The sequence below is a fragment of the Canis lupus genome, chromosome 25 (genome assembly GCF_011100685.1).
Source record: "Canis lupus familiaris isolate Mischka breed German Shepherd chromosome 25, alternate assembly UU_Cfam_GSD_1.0, whole genome shotgun sequence".
NCBI lineage: Eukaryota > Metazoa > Chordata > Mammalia > Carnivora > Canidae > Canis > Canis lupus.
In genome coordinates, this window is record NC_049246.1 from 23,747,622 (window position 1) to 23,765,333 (window position 17,712).

The window sequence follows — 17,712 nt, forward strand, 5'->3', positions numbered from 1 at the left end:
TACTGGGTGCAGGATGAGAGAGTGTTTGGGGCATGAGGATTTGGAGCTGAGACTTGAAAGTGATGGGGAATTTAGCCATGTGGAGAGATTGGAAGACAATTTCACACAGAGGGAACTGCCAGAACAAATGCCCCAAGTTATCTGGCATGTTGGAGGGACAGATAAGAAGCCAAAATGGCTTAAGCAGAGAAAGAGAGATGAAAAGAAGAGTAGGAAATAAGATCAAAGAGATGGGAGGTTTTGGAGTGAATAAACTCTTTAAAAATTTTTTTGAGAATTTAGATCATCATTTCCATATAGTATATTATGTTTCACCCTTTGCCTGATAATAATATTCCCTTGCTATCCTTCTGACAATCAATTTCTTACTGAAACTAATTTCATATTTCATATGACCGGTATAATTTTATGATTCCATTTAATTTAACATTCTCTATGTCTAAATTCCAGTTTGTGGCTGATAGTGAAAAGTGATTTTTTAAAAATAAGGCAAGCATTCAATTATTCAGTCAATTTGAACTAGATTATGAAAAAAAATGCTCTGTGCTCATTCATGAGTAAAATAACATGGATTTTAAATATTTATGTTGTCAAAGGATGACAGTATTTGTAAATTTAAAACATATTCTCCAGGAATTAGATACTTGAGCATGACAATGCCATAGCTTTGGTTTGGTTTTTTTTTTTTTTTTTTTTTTTTTTAAGAAATAATCACATGATACTACCCAGGGAATGTCTTTTAAAAATATAAGCCACATATTTCAGAGCAGATAAAGAATTTGATAAATGCCACAACAGGTGCACTTTGCTAAAGAAATATATTGTCGCACTGTCACCTAAACACATCTCTCTAGCGTGTCGGGATACACATGCTTCTACTGAAATAGGCATGGCTATTGGAAGATTGAACAAAATAAAGTGTTTGGTGATGTCCATAGTATTAAACTAAAAAAAAAAAAATAAACAAAAAACCCTCTAAGTCTAGAGACAATTGACTTGATGTACTTAGAGTAAAAAGCAATTTGGCCCTGACATTATAAGAAGCAACAATATATTGGAAAGGCTTTAGGGCTCCTGCATAAATAAAAGTATAAGTGTAACTGAAATGATCAGACTCAACTATTCAATAAATACTTATTATTTATTATGTACTAAGCCCTTGACCAGTAGCTGGAGATGCATTGAGTAAAATTGTCATGGAACTTTTAGTCTACTGAGGGGAGACAAACACTAAGCAAATCATTATACAAACACACAAATCCTTTCATTACAATTGCTGTCTCGACTTGAACAAAACTATTCAGAACGTGGAACTGATCCCCCATATGGCGCCAGCATGGTGAACAAGGCCAGCATATAGTAAACACTCAATACATATTTGTTTACTGACTCAATTAATGAATTATGGGAGAGAGAAGTACAGGATGGAGAGACAGCATAGAACAGGAGTGCCAACCAAATCTAGGGGCTCAGTTGTGTTGGTAAAGCTGAAATCTGGAACAGAAGTAGGAAATGGGCTTGAGATAGGAGAGAAGGGCAGAGGAAGGGGGAGGGTGAATTAATTCCTTTAGAGAGAAAGATTTATGGCCGCAAGCCCTGAGAGAAACTCAATGTTTCCTAAGGAATGAAAAATAGCCCAGAAAGAGGATGTGTGGAGTGGGGGAGTTCCTGTAGGGATTGGAGAAACTAGGGATAGGACAAAAAGGGTGAGGGACACAGAAGCAAGGGTGAGATAAGCAAGACCTTGGAGACTCCCGAGAGAAGTTGTAATCTGGGGCACCTGGGTGGCTAAGCAATTGAGTGTCTGCCTTTGGCTCAGGTCATGCATGATTCCAGGGTCCTAGGATTGAGTCCCACATCAGGCTCCCCACAGGGAGCCTGCTTCTCCCTCTGCCTCTCTCTCTCTCTCTCTCTTTCTCTCTCTCTCTCTCTCAAATAAATAAATAAAATCTTTAAAAAGAAGCAGAAGAAGTTGTAAACTGACTCTCATAACAGTAGCAAACACTGAAGGATTCTAAATGGAGCCATGATATATTCAGATGTATGTTTCTAAGTGGTCCCAGTAGCAACAGGGAGAAATAAATTTTAGAATTCTATAGTTTCTTTAACACTGAACCTAGCATAAAAGAAAATCTGAACAGAAGTTTCCTGAACTCGAATATAAGGAAAAATTTTAAGAATAGGAGTAGGCTCTCAGGAGAGGACACGAATTTTAATTCACGGGAGACTAGTAGGAAGAATTCTAAGATGACTCTCTCCCTTGGTTTACTCCACAATTAGGTTACATAACAGTGCAAAGGAGATTTGGCGAATGTAATTAAGGTTGCTAATCAGCTCACCTTAAGATAAGACTACGGTGGGACACCTGGGTAGCTCAGTGGTTGAGCGTCTGCCTTCGTCTCAGGGCCTGATCCCAGGGGTCCCGGGATCGAGTCCCATGTCAGGCTCCCTGCATGGAGCCTGCTTCTGTCTCTGCCCCTCTGTGTGTGTGTGTGTCTCATGAATAAATAAATAAAAATCTTTAAAATAAAATAAAATAGGACTGTGGTCCTGAAGGGTTTAACCTTATTGCATGAGCCTTGTAAAAGCCCAACATTTTCTCCAGCTGGTAGCAAAAGAAGTCAGAGAGATTTATAGTGTAAAAACTATTCTGTATGAGGGAGGTTAACCATCAATGAGCTGGAGGGTTCACAGGGCCAGGAACACCAGTCCCTGGTCACCTGCCAGCAAGAAAACGGGGGTCCCAGTCATACAACTGCAAGGAACTGAATCCTGCCAACAAACTAAATGAGCTTGGAAGCAGATTCTTCCTGAGAGGCTCCAGGAAAGAGCTCCACTCAGCAGCCACTTCGATTTCAGCCCTGTGAGGCTTTGGGCAGAGAATTCGGCAGAGCCCACATGGACTTCTGACCCACAGAACCACAAAATCATAATAAATCAGTGTTGTTTCATCCATTACACTTGTAATTGGTTACACATCAAGAGAAAACTGATGCAGATATCTTTAAAAACTGTATCAAAAAGAATGAGTTAGAATTTCATTTCTGTGTGTCTAATTAGGTTATTTGACATATCTTAGAAAGGAAAGAAGTAATAATGATTTATTTAGCTTTCTATTGCGGCAGTCCTCACTCTGGCAAGACCTTTTATAAGAAGTATTTAGTCCACTTCTGCTTGCTTTCTAACTGTTCTAGAAGCCCACCTGAACCAAAAAAATAAATTAAGGCCAGAGAATGTAAGGAATTGTCCAAGCCTTATCCCTACGTCTTAGGGACCATCCCTAGTCCTGCAAGAGAGACTGGCCCACCTCCAACAACTAATGAGAATAATATGCCATATTTTCTCATGAAAAATAAACGCACATGCCAACAAATCAGTATCTTCCAAATAATATGATAATATGACAAGAAAGATTCTTTGCCAGGGGACATCAGACTTGGTTTCAGCCCAGGTCGTGTTCTCAGGGTCATGTGATTGAGCCCCATGTGGGGCTCCCCACCCAGCAAGGAGCTTGCTGGAGAGTCTGTCTCCCTCTCTCTCTCTATCCATCCTATTCATTCTCTCTCTTTCAAATAAATATTTTCTTAAAAAAGGCTTCTTTGCCTTGACACTTGTTTGCCTTTGACCAACAAAAACTGGCATTGGATTATATGCACGACTATCTGACATTCTCTGCCCTCCCACTGCCTTCTCCTTTATCTGTTGTATATTACTTCCAAATTGCACCTCTTTAAAATACAAAAATAATAAAATGAAATAATCTCTCAAATAACTAAATTCACTATAATTTAATTTAAAATGTCAGAATAGTGGTGGGGGGGCAGTTATTAGAGTGGACCATCCTGTAAGCATCCCAAAATCAGCTGTCTTTGCCAGGAATTTATTTAACACAGGTTCACTGCAGGAACTCCACAAGCCAAATAGCATACAGGATAATATCTCTTAATGAGTCAATAAAGAAATAGCATACTCCAAATCAATGATAGATTAATCATACTATTGTTCTCAGCAAGAGAAGATGAAAGTAATAAAGTCCTAATTTAGTTGAGGTGTACCTTTTTAGAAGAGATGGCTTAGCCAACCTTGGGCTGACATCCAGCAGCCAGTACAAAAGTAAAAGTCCCTGTTACCGGAGCACGTTGCCAGAGGATAAGGGTGCCAGTGCTGATGGGCAAGAAGATCTTGCAGGGGCTGCTGCAGGGCTTTACTTTAGCCACTGCTGGGGAAAGAGTCTCCTTTACTGTGGCAGGACCTAATTGCCCCAAAGTAATAGGAGAGTGATTTTTAGATCAGCAAAGAATTGCCTTGGCCAAATTGAACACTCTCTGTCCTCACAAACTCTGGGTATTTATAGTCAAAATGGCACCTTGCCACATTGCCTCTTCATATGCTTTTATTCATATGTGCCCACTGGGGCCCCTCAGCAGCTGAACTACTGAGCCCTTTTCTGTGAGAACAGATGAGATGATGATATCCTGACACCATTTAATTCATTCTTATATCAAAACAAGTTTATCTCTAAAACAACCTCTTTTTTGGTCTTTATCATAAACAAGTGGATTAAAACAATTTCACTTAAGTCCTAAACAGTGAATCTGAAATCGTATCAAACCAATACAAGACAGGTACCAAGATTACATTATGGAGGAGTATGTGCAATGCGAGATATTATGGCATCTGGTTTTGGATAATCAATGTCCTGCATATATTATCTTAGAATCTGGTTTTGGATAATCAATGTCCTGCATATATTATCTTAGAATCACTGAATTTCAGCATTTGAAAGGACTTTGTGACACACAGAATGGTGGCCAGCAAACCATGGCCCTTTGCCTGTTTTATTGAAATAAAGCTAGCTGTGCTAGAGTTGCTTTTGCAAGAAAGACCATATGACCTGAAAAGCCCAAAGTATTTACTATGACATTTACAGACAAAGTTTGCTGACTATAGATAGTATATTGATTAAACTTATGAGTGCTGGAGTTAGACTACTAGGATTCAAATCTCTGTTCTGCGGGTGATCAGTTATATGACTTTGGGCAAGCTACTCAGACTCTAGACTGCCACTTCCCCACCTATATAATTGGAGAAATAGTAAAGTCTATCACTGAGTTGTGAGCATTAAGTGGAAAGGAGCGCAGTATACACTCATAACTCTTATTAGAATTACCTTTAAAAAAGAAGAATTACCTTAAAATATCAGCTAGGCCAACGGTCCACTCAAAGTTAAATACTTATCTCCAAAGTGTCATCTACTACAGATTTCAACACAATTAGTGAGTCAGGAAATCCATTTTATCTTTAATCATTCTATTAGAAGGTTCTTCCTTCCCCTGAATTGAAATCTATCTTTTTATGGCTCTATCCTATTAATCCCAATTCCTTGGGGTTCTACCGAAATCTCTTACAAATACTAAGATCTTCAAATACTTGAAAAGGGTTTTTCTGAATCTTATCAAGACTATGTATCTCCAGTTTTTTTTTTTGCTACTTCTCCTAAAACAATTTGCATCCCTTTCTCACTTTGGTAATTCTTTTTAGAAGGGAATATAAAATATTTCCCCAAAAATTAGCATAAGACTTCAGAAAGATAGATTCAGACCCTTACTCCTCAAACTCTCCATATTATGCTGGTAATGTGTGTGTTATGCTACTCAGTCTTTTTCCACCTCATTCCTGTTCTGGAGGGTTGATATTTTTAGATACAAACATCTTATTTTTTCCCCTTTTTATGTTTAATCTAATATAGCTCCAGTCTCTCAAGACTTTTCCAGATGTTGGTACTATCATTTAGAATGTTCACTGCCCTTACAAGCTTCATAGCATCTATGCAGACTTCTGATGTCTTGATTCAAAAGATCAATAAATATCCCATTAAGTTGAAATTGATAGCCCTAGTAGTCTTGAATTCATTTAGAGCAACTGAGTATTGTTTTAGTAATCGAATTGGCTTCTCCCTTGGACTTCTATCATCTTAATCACTATTTATTTTCTGGTTTCACTTGGGGTGTCATTCCTCTTAGTGAAAGAAGTTGAAAGCAAATATAAGTTAAGACATAAGTATCTTTCTCTCTTGCAGTATTACACTTTAAAACAAGCTGTATATCTGTATTAGTCAGGGTTCTCCAGAGAAACAGAACCAACAGCATATGTATATATTAAGTGAGAGAGATTTATATTAAGGAACTGGTTCTTGTGATTGAAGAGACTTGGTGAGACCAAAATCTGCTGGGAAGACTGGCAAACCGAAGACCCAGGGAAGAGCTACAGTTCAAGTTCACGGACAATCAGCTAGCAGAATCCTTTCTTGCTAGAAGGAATCAGCCTTTGTTCCAGTAAGGTCTTCAACTGATTGGGTGGGGCTCACCCACATTACAGAGAATGTAATGTTTATTCAAAAGTCAAATTTAAATGTCAGTCTCCGGCAGCCCGGGTGGCTCAGCAGTTTAGCACCTCCTTGGGCCCAGGACATGATCCTGGAGACCTGGGATCAAGTTCCACCTCGGGCTCCCTTCATGGAGCCTGTTGCTCCCTCTGCCTGTGTCTCTTCCTCTCTCTCTCAGAGCTCTCTCTCTCTGTGTGTGTGTGTGTGTGTGTGTGTCTCATGAATAAATAAATAAAATCTTTTAAAAAATGTTAATCTCATCCCAAAAAGCCCCTCCATTGAAACAACCAGAATGATGTTTGACCAAAAATCTGGGCAATGAAGTACAGCCAAATGACACATAAACTAACCATTATAGTATCTAGCTCTTTTCAATCTTTTTCTTGAAATGAAAATAGCTAAAATTCTAGCACATAGGAAGCCTGGATTTTGTTTTCATAATTTTTCCTTTGATAGTTAAGTACTCTGTTACATAAAACCGTGATTAAGTGTGTGTCTAAGTGTGTAGTCATGACAAAAAATAACCAATTAATTTTTGTTACCATATATAAGTACAGTATTTCACAATATATACTGAGTTTAATATTTCTTGAGTCCACATCAATAACCAATTATTTTCTGTGCCTAAGAAAAGATTAAGGGTAGGAGAAATCAGAAAGCAACAACAGTTTTTAAGGTGAGCTCTATTGAAAGCTTCAGAATCTAGATGTCACAAACTATGGATATATGGATATATCGGCATTCCTTGATTCATTCCCCTATTTTTTAAATTCCATTTTTCATATTTTAAAATTTTGAATTGACATTTAAATTCCAATGCTATTTCTTCAAATGCTTTCACAAGATTGTCAAAACAAATAGCTATATAAATAAGAAGATGTCTAGGCATTAAATGTCAGTGCAATGCAATATTTGTGAACAAATTCTACTAGGATAAAAAAAAATGCCAATGTGCTGTCTATGGAAATTAGATTTTACTGAACTAGTACTTTGGTTCTACACTGTTATGAATCTGAATCTAGGTTTTGAAAAATGTGAGGGTTTTTTCCTTAGTTAACCTTTTATGATAAATAGAAATTATTAATTTAGAGACTTTGAGTGATTCTCAGATTTTTTAATGAATCTTACTAATAATTCCTCTTTTATATAAAGTGTACTGTTCTCTTTCATTATACTTTTAAATTTCCTTTCTCTAGGTTTGGATGTGTGGAGGAGAAATGTTTGATGTCCCGTGTTCCAGAGTTGGTCATATCTACAGGAAGTACGTCCCTTATAAAGTTCCATCTGGTACCAGCCTGGCAAGAGTGAGTAATGGGATCAGAATAAGCTGGGCTTGATATGGCTTCCTGTAGGCAAACTAAGCCACCTCATACATGGTATAATTTGTGCTGCAGTCTACAGGCACAGTCTGATAGAAACAATTAACCAAAAGAAAAACTCCACCACTTGCCACGCCATTTGACAGGTTTTAGTATATAAACAGTTTGTGTTCCTCAGAGTTTTATTTCCATTCCTTAAGGAAGTATTAACTACTAATGCTAATTCTTGTTTTTAATTATTTCAAAGCACTTTCACATACATTACATTTAATCTTTACCCATACCTTCTGAGATTGATATTCTTATCCTTATTTTGTAGATGAAAACTGGGGCTTGGCAAGGTGGGTTATTCATGCTCAAATGAATGATAAATGGCAGAAGAGGCCTTTAAGCCCAAGTCTTCAGAATGAATGTCCAGTACTCCTGCCCCTCCCTTTGATACAGTATAACAGGATATTTAACAAGTCAAATGGAGAAAGGGGTAAATACAAGATGGGGAGAAGTGGTTGCCCAAACTCAGCCTTCTCATTTGCAGCTAGGGCCAGCTCTGCCTAAAATTTTACCCCATCCTCAAAATCTCAAATCTGACCAGTCACAAGGTGGTTTTTTTTTCAGATCCTGTTTCAAATAAAACCTTTTTCACAGGCTAAATGAAAGATACCTTTTTCTTCTGCATTTTAGAATGTTTTCATATATATTTAGGAGAAAGTCACAATGCCTTCTTGAAATAATCCTAACAATTTCTGCTTTCCCTGTGACTTTCTTTAGAGCTGGGTTAGCTGTATTCACCACAGTATGTACCTACCACTACAGAGATGCAAAATCTAGATTAAAAAGGTTGTTTTGCCACATCCCTTCTCACAGTGTTCTCCTAGGAATCTAATCCTGAATTATTCATTTTTGCTCTTTTACTGGTAAGGCTGCAATATATAACCATTTGAGTCTTTTATATGAAGCTCAATAAGCTCACAAGCTCCTTTAAAATATGAACTAGTTCATCGGGTTTCATTAGAATATCAATCACACAGAGTGTTTTCTCTGTTTTATTGCTACTACACTCCCGACACCTAGAACAAGTCTTGGTAGGCATGCAACAAATACTTGCTAAAAGAATTAATTAATCAGGAAAAACTAAGACTAGAAAATGCTACAGGTTTGCTAATAAAACTTAAACATTTCAGTAAAGTATAAAAAATTTTTCATTTCTAGTAAATCTTTTTGGAGAAAGAGGACTCTTATTTTTCTTATTCCCTTTCTGAGATTGTCAACACTGTCCATTTCCTCAAGCCATATCCATAATCTCTTTTATAACAGTTTGAGTTAATAGTCATGAAGTTACTTCACATACACCTTGACAGGAAATAGTCATATTACCAACCCAAAGATTAATAGCATCCTCCATTGAGTAGCTGAGTAAAGTATTCATTGAGAGCATAGTAAAATTATGCTCTTTGAAAAAAAATCACAAAACCCAAAGCAATTAAAGAACTGAGTCTTGGGTAAAGACATATGATTCAATTTTGTCATAAGACTTAACACCTATGAATCTCCAAGTTCATTCAGAAAAACAAGAATTCACTAAAGGGTACAATTTGAGCACATATCATAATTCAGCCATGTGGACATCATAAATCATAGCAGGTTAAACTACTCTAAAAATAATGTCACTTGTCCCTTTCACCCACTCAAATGTGCCTGGTTTGTGCCCCGATATGTATCATCCATTTGCCTGATGGATGGAATGTGTACTTGGTTTGTAGTCAAAATTAGAGTATACAACCTGGAGGGGAAAGTTATGCTGGTCCAGAGGGTATATTTTCAAAACATAAAACTCTTTATATATTTCCAAGAAAGAAATTAAGTACTTTTTCAAGGACTGTCAAATATAGGAAAACTAGGGCTGGCACATAAAATTCCCATCAAAAAGTGAGTGTTCATTCAAATGAGAAAAAGTCCATAATTCTGAATTTTAATCTTTTCCATTTAAATTTTACTTGAGGGTTCATTTTTAGTTTTTTTTTTCTAAACTGCTAGAGCAATCAGAAAGTCATAAATATTGAAACTCAACTGTCAGTCTAAGGAACGTTTTATGATATTTTAAATAAAAAATATATTAAAATGAAAAACAATTCTGATTTTTGTGGGAGACACTCAACTACCTGCTACCCTCTACTGGTTACTAAATCATCAAAAATGATGAGAGACTTTAAAGGTGCTTCAGATGCAGGGCCATGTTTGTTCAATAGGTAGTTTATCTCTACCTAGTGTCATTAGGAAATGTAGAAGATGGAGATTTTACTCCAAAGGTTTGTATTCTTATTTTACAAAGCTCATTTAATTTTTCAAAAATGTGCACCTTTTATTTAGGTACCTATGTAAACTGAGAATTCCAGTCGACTTCCAAACACACACATACACACACACACGTGTGTGAATAGGCTGCAGTCCTTTAAACAGCATACCAGTGTGCACTATAGAAATAAATTCAAAAAATTAGTACCTTCTGTTTACCTAGCGTTACAGTCTGGTTGGAAGAGACAAGATAGCCATAGATGAAACCATCAGAGGATGATATAGGACAATAAGTAACTGTTCAAACATATTGTAAAGATATGTATAGATAGAAGAAGGGGGAGGGGGAAGGGTGCCACAGCTATTGAACTGAAAGAGGACCTGCAAGGATAGCCAATAAAATGAACATATTTAACAGAATAGTGATTCCCAAACTCAGGACCAGCGACCAGAGCCAATTCCCGGGCCAGTTTTCACCCAGCCTCAGTGAACTGAGAAAAATAAGAGTCACAAAGCTCCATATACTCAATTTAATAATATCTTTTTATGCAGCAATCCTAGACTTGTTTTCTTTTTTATGACAGAATACAAGATAGAATTTTATTAATGCCCTAATTTGGCAAAAATAAAAATCAGCATCCCTATGTCAGTTCCCATAAAATGCAAATATCCAGAATATAGAGACTTAGAATCCACTTTCATCTGGGAATCTGAGTAGTCACTCATCATGAATAAAATTAGATATTTCACTGAATCAGCTCCTGGTCCAATGTTTGTACACTGAGCATTTTTGTGGCACCTTTTCACCAGGAACAAACTGCCAGTCCCCGAGGAAAGGTATGCTAATCCCTAGTATTGTAGGGAGACTAGAAAGCCCCCAGGGCTGTAGTGACCATTGTCCCTTGCTGGAGATGACACTGTCTTCATCACAGAAGAGTGAGCAGCTCCTCGACGAAAGGCTCAGAGAGCCTCTACACAACCCCAAGTGGCAGATGGGTGGAAGACTCCAAGGAGACTCTTCATTCTGATGGGTTGTGAGCTAAACCACACACTCTGCTGAAAGAGCAGCAATACTGGCACTTCACAGACTTCTCTGTGAATGCTAGTGTATTTGAGGACAAGCAGAGCCTTTGGAGTCTTTAGGTCCACTGGAGAGAGACTCTGAAGGACCCCATGTGAGACCAGGGTGTATTTTTTCTTATAGGCTGTGGGGAGATACTCATAGTTTTTGAGCAGGAAATGCCAGGATGAAACTAAAAGGCGTGAATCAAGTCAACCAACAAGTAAATAGTAAGACTAAGGAAAATAAGATTTTGAATGAAAGAAGTATTTGTAAAGAAAATGTCCTAAAAGGTTTTTATTGATTTGCCAGAGTATATAGTGGGATAGAGGTCAAATATGACCATGAGGTTTTCATCATGGCTTCTAAGAAAAAACCATATCAGTACAAAAATAGGGACGTGAGGAAAGAGAAAGGGCAAAATGCTCAGATTGGTTTTAGATAAGAAGGGTGAGAAGTGACTGCCTTACAGGAGTTTAGGGAAAGCCAGATATCTGGAGACTTGCAAAGACTTCCCATCTAGAATTCTGATAACCCACAAAAATTGGATTTTCTATAACAATAAATGTCCATTTCTGAGGGAAAAAAAAAAAGTATTTATCATGCCAGGTACTGTGCTAGACCCTGGAAGCATGAATGATGAGCAAGATAAACATAAACTTTAACTTCCTTTTTTTTTTAAAGAGTTTATGTATTTGTTTGAGAGAGAGAGAGAGAGAGAGAGGAGAGAGAGCACATACTCCATGAGCGAGGGGACCAGAGGGAGATGGAGAAGCAGACTCCTTTCTGATCAGGGAACCAGACACTGGGGGACTCCATCTCAAGACCCTGGGATCATGAGCTGAGCTGAAGGCAACCACTTAATCGACTGAGCCACTCAGGTGCCCCAAACTTTAACTTCTCATAACTAATGGCCCTGATTATGACAGCCAGGTAGCCTCCACACAGTCCAGCAATCTATATGTAATAATCTGAATATCATGAGGATGAGCACAGAGTTAAATAAACATAACTAAACTCGCTATGGAATGAGATCTGTGTCTTATATACTTATTTATAAACTATTTGTGAATATCATAACGTTATCACTGTGATTATGGTTTTACAGAAGAGGAAGTATATCTCATGTATCGCATCTAGCATTATTTAATACATAGCAATATATGTTCTATATCAATAGATAATATGTAATGATCCTATAGGCCACACTGTGATCTACACCCAAGTTACAAATGTTTTTCCCCTTATGCATTTAGTTAAGGTTTCTTGGCAGGATGCAATGAGTTTTGAAGATGCCCTATGGTCATTATACCTCATGGGTATCAAGGTTAAACCTGAGGTCTGAGGGAGACGGATGGTTTTTGCCTCTGGCGGCTTTGAAGTGACCTCTTAACCCATTTCCCAAGTTGTCATTCTTCCGATGTCACATCCCTAGTCACATCCAGTTCTGTTGACTCCATAAATCATCTCAGACTGTTGAAATTGGTCAGGGTGGAGGGAGCTATAGAGGAGGAAGAGTGGAGGAGTGTTTCAATGTCAAAGCCAGACCATCTCAAGTCGATTAGTGAGTGCCCCCTCATCATTCACCCTGGTGTCTGATATCCCTGTCTGAAGCAGCTGAAATGGAAGAACACAAGATCTGACTATGCAGCCCTCCCTTGTTTATGTCAGAAAAATATATCAGTTGAGGAAAAGCTTTAGCAAGAGCAAAATCACTACTTTGATATTGGAAAATAAAATCACCAAGGCTATAAAGTATGGTGATGAATGGGAAATCTGCTCCCACAAATTGACCTTTCTCCCTTGATGATTGTAAATCAGTTTACTCTCATAAAACTTCCCAGCAAATAAGAGCTGTAGTATGACAACCTTAGTCATAAACAGCAGCCAGCACTTCTTTCTGTTGCTCTTGAAACTATACAGTTCAGGTGCTTTTTTGAAACTATCATGGAGTTCAGGGGCACAGGTGGCCTATCATGGGCTTTCTCCCAAAAAAGCAGGAAATGATGGATTCTTCCCAAAAGACTCAGCCTACATAAATGTCTAGGACTTCTGTGCAGAAGCAATTCCTCTGAAAACAATAACTATCTCTAATTCACCCCTACAATATAACAAAAAAAAAAGCAATAAGGCTGTCCAATACTTAGGGCTACAACTAAAGATGATTCACATATTGCAATCATGTGTTTGCTTCTCTCCCTTCTTGGCTACATTTTAGACTATAATATCTTCTCTTTACGGGGGGCTTTTGATCTAAGAAGTCCAAGCATCTTCCATAAAAAGTATTTCAGCATTCTTCATGAGAGTCTCCTTAAAAAAACAACCATAAGCTTTATTATGTGACAATAAGATATGATGAGTCCATTGTATATTATGAAGATAAAGGTCATCTCTAGAGCCTCAACAAAGGCTCAGGCTGGAAAAATTTTTCAATAAATATTTATCAATCGCCTACTATCGAGATGCATAGAACATGCTGCATGTCCTAAGCCAATAGCACTAGGACATCCCTTTGTAGTGGAATGTCACATCACCCAAGGACATTCCTCCACACTGGAGATAAGCTTCTGGTACACAATACTAGTAGAATACTCTTACTCACCCTTTAATGATGGCTCTTTTTTGAATACTGGACATTTTATGCTTGTTTTGCATAAGAGAACAAGGCAAAGTAAAACTACTCTGTCTGCCAAGGACCTAGAGAGAGGAGTTGGGAAAACATGAAACACCCCACTGCTTAACCCTCACTTGTTCTCTCACCTCCTAAACTACTGGTATCAGAATTTTTTGTTAAGTTTCCACATATTTTTTGTCTGTTTGTTTAACAAATAACAACAGAAATACATATTGTCCTTAAAATTTTTAAACAATACAGAAGTAAAGCATGGAATTTGCATACCAAGCATAGAGACACTAAAAAGAAAGTGAAAAATCACGAAAACAACATGTAAGGTAAAATCAACCACATTATTTTAAAACCCAGCAATTTTCCACAAAGCTTCTCAAAATTAATTTCAGTTTGATCTTCTTTCTGTTTGCTCTACCTATTTCTCCCCAAACTCCTGTCAGATGCTATCCTCTTCCCAACGTTAAAACATTCTGCTCAATTTGTTTCAAATATTCCTCAGTACTTTCCCAAGTGTAACCCAGCTATGACTTGTGAATCAAGTAGCTAATACTTTCTAATGTGCAAAACAGGGCTTGGCATTGAGACAAGCAATCTCTAAGCCATAAGGACAAAATTCAGCATTTCTTGAGCTATCTAGTGAGGACCAATATTTCACAAGTGTTTTTTGTTAAGCCTATTGGAAGAGTTTTTTAGGATAGGGGGACACAAGTAGAGGGTGGGAGAGGGGAGGAAGGAGAGGGAGAAAAAGAATATCAAATAGACTCCACACTGAGCCCAGAATCCTACACGGGGCTGAATCTCAAGACCCCAATATCATGACCTGAACCAAAAGTAAGAGTTGAATGCTTAACCAACAGAGCTACTCAGGTGCCTCAAGCCTATGGGAAGATTTTTTTTTTTTCTTTCTTTTTTCTTTTTTTTTTTAATCTTTTAACAAATTGGCACTGATTAGTTTCTACTTCTTTCTTCTGTGGCTCATTTTCCTCCCCTCCCCACCCGCTTTCTTTTTTTTTTTTTTTTTTTTTTTTTATTTATTTATGATAGTCACAGAGAGAGAGAGAGAGAGGCAGACACAGGCAGAGGGAGAAGCAGGCTCCATGCACCGGGAGCCCGACGTGGGACTCGATCCCGGGTCTCCAGGATCGCGCCCTGGGCCAAAGGCAGGCGCCAAACCGCTGCGCCACCCAGGGATCCCCTATGGGAAGATTTTAGAGAATAAATATAATATTTAAATGGGGATCCTAGGTATCTACATGACAATTAGCTGTCATGATTAGTCATACTCTTACTTTGTTTTTCTTAACAAAATTAAAATGAGAATTATTTTCTCTTTCCTATGGTACATTTTCCAGTCTGCTTTTGGCTACTCCTCCCCCTACCTACAGCACCTTGGCACTTTATGTTTTTAGATAACATTTATACAGCTTTCTTTTCTCAAAGCACTTGAGAAAGAACATGGTGAGCCCATTTGTGGGCTAGGGGGAATTATAATTGCATTTTTGTCACTATCCCATTAGAACTGAACATTTTCCTGCATTCACAACTACACTGGAGCCTCAGAAAGAAGAAAGCTTGCTTAGATAAAATAGGTCCCTGCTGCTACAAAATTAAGCTACTGAAATTTAAGCAAATTTAAATATTTTAGCATGCCATAATCTCAATAACCAAAAATGTAACTCTTGCAAGAGACAACCTGTTTGGCTGCTTTATAACTCCACCTTTCGGGACCCCAGTGGGATGATGAAGCCACAGGAGCACCTGAATGGGAGGCACTCACTATGTACAATTAGCTCCTTACCATAAGAAATGTAAATGCACAGTGACATTGTGCTTAAGGTTTGCACTATTTCATTTCCATTCTGATGACCTTTGTTTCTAATAGTTTATTTAGTTCATAGCGAGACTTCCATTTCCAGAGGTGTAATGTACAACATGGTGGCCATAGTCAGTATTATCATAATGCATACTTGAAAGTTGCCAACAGAGTAAATCTTAAAAGTTCTCAGCACAAGAAAAAAGCTATAACTTTGTACGGTGAATGGTGATAACTAGACTTATTATGGTGATCACTTTCCAGTGTATACAAATATCAAATCATTATGTTGTACACCTGAGACTAATATGTTATATGTCAATTTTACCTTAATACAAAAGAAAAAAAAGAATTACATTCTCAACTTCAATTCCAGCTCAAATATATCTCCTTTGATGTTACATTTGAAGTGAAGAAAACAGTTGCATTTGATATTCTATAGACTAAGAAATGGACAAAACCAACTGGCAGCTCTGTGGTGCCTGGATGCTTTTAGTGTTCTAATTCTGAAAGCAACTTATAAAAATAAAATTTCACAGATTACCTAAATTTTGAACAGATCTTATTTCCAACCTAAGGACCCTACATGAGCTATTAAAAGCATATAGATTTTTTCGCCTATTTTAGCAGAATGAAAAATAAAACAGAGTCTACTAATAACTAATGGAATAAATACTGTAGCAGCATTTAGTTTAACCACAGTTTGCTTGTGGTGGATGTTCACTATGACAGAACAAAGCACTTGATACTCTCTTTGGTCAATGATTAGAAGTGACCATGGTGATTTATTTTTTAAAAAATAGCAACTATGAGGCACCTGGGTGGCTCAGTCAGTTGAGCATCAGGCTCTTGATTTCTGCTCAGGTCATGATCTCAGGGTCCTTGGATCTAGCCTGGCATCACACTTGTGCTCAGTGTGGAGTCTGCTTGAGAGTCTCTCTCTTTCTCTCTCTCTCTCTGCCCTTCTATCTGCTCAGTCCCTCTCTCTCTCTCTTTCTCAAAAATAAATAAAGGATAAAAGTAATGAAAATAATTAAAGTTTAAAATAGCAATTGTATTAATAGTTATCTACAAATAAGATCATACTGCCTTTTATACTCAAGATGTAATAGCATGAGACACCATTGGCTCAACTGCCAGAAATGAATTCAGATTATCCCCCTGATGTGTCTAGGCCTCCACAAAGGCTTCCTCCCACGTGCTTACATTTCCACTCTGCCTCATCCATGACTTGCTCTTCTTTGTGTTCCCACTTGCCTATTTCTTGCCTGGGAAACCACTGGAGAAGCCACACCACCTCCACAATTCAGAAGAAGAGCATGAACTCCTAGCTTATGGTGCTGTCTCTAGAGAAGCCAACACTTTGGTTCTCACAGTGCCAGCTCTTTCTGTTGAGCAGTTCTGCAGCAGCAACAATCACTCCAATGTTATCTTTAAGGGACAGGATTATCTCAGGTAGCCCATGTGAAGCTTAAACATTAGGCAAGGTCATGCCTCAAGGATACTATCAACAAGTATCAACAGAGTGAAAAGGCAACTCACTGAATGGCAGAAAATATTTGCAAACCATATATGAGATAAAGGGTTAATATCCAGAATATTTAAAGAACGTCTACGATTCAACAATAACAAACAAGGAAGCAACCTGATTTAAGAATAGGCAAAGAGCTTGAATAGACCTGTTTCCAAAGAAGATATACAAATGGCTAATAAGCATATGAAAGATGTGCAACATCACTAATCATTAGGGAAAATACAAAACAAACCCACGATGAGGTACCATTTCACACCCATTAAGATGACTATTATTGGAAAAACAGAAAACAGTGAAGGTTGGAAAGGATATATAGAAATTGGGGATCCCTGGGTGGCGCAGTGGTTTGGCGCCTGCCTTTGGCCCAGGGCCCGATCCTGGAGACCCAGGATCGAATCCCACATCGGGCTCCCGGTGCATGGAGCCTGCTTCTCCCTCTGCCTGTGTCTCTGCCTTTCTCTCTCTCTCTCTCTCTCTCTCTCTCTGTGTGTGTGTGTGACTATCATAAATAAATAAAAATTTTAAAAAAAGGATATATAGAAATTAAAATGCTTTTACATGGGAGAAATATTAAATGTTGCAGCGATAGTGGAAAACAGTAAGGAAGTTCCTCAAAAAATTAAAAACATAATTACCATATGATCCATTGATTCCACTTATGTGTACATACACAAAAGAAT

The 17,712-nt window shown here is 37.8% G+C and overlaps 1 protein-coding gene across 1 annotated transcript in view; it reads left to right on the forward strand.

Annotated features, from left to right (window-relative positions):
* Positions 1-17,712, forward strand: part of GALNTL6 (polypeptide N-acetylgalactosaminyltransferase like 6) — a 1,157,792-nt gene that overhangs the window by 1,060,002 nt on the left and 80,078 nt on the right. The window contains exon 9 of the mRNA XM_038573594.1: positions 7,582-7,689. Coding sequence (XP_038429522.1) covers positions 7,582-7,689 — 108 coding nt within the window. The remainder of the gene's footprint in view (positions 1-7,581; positions 7,690-17,712) is intronic.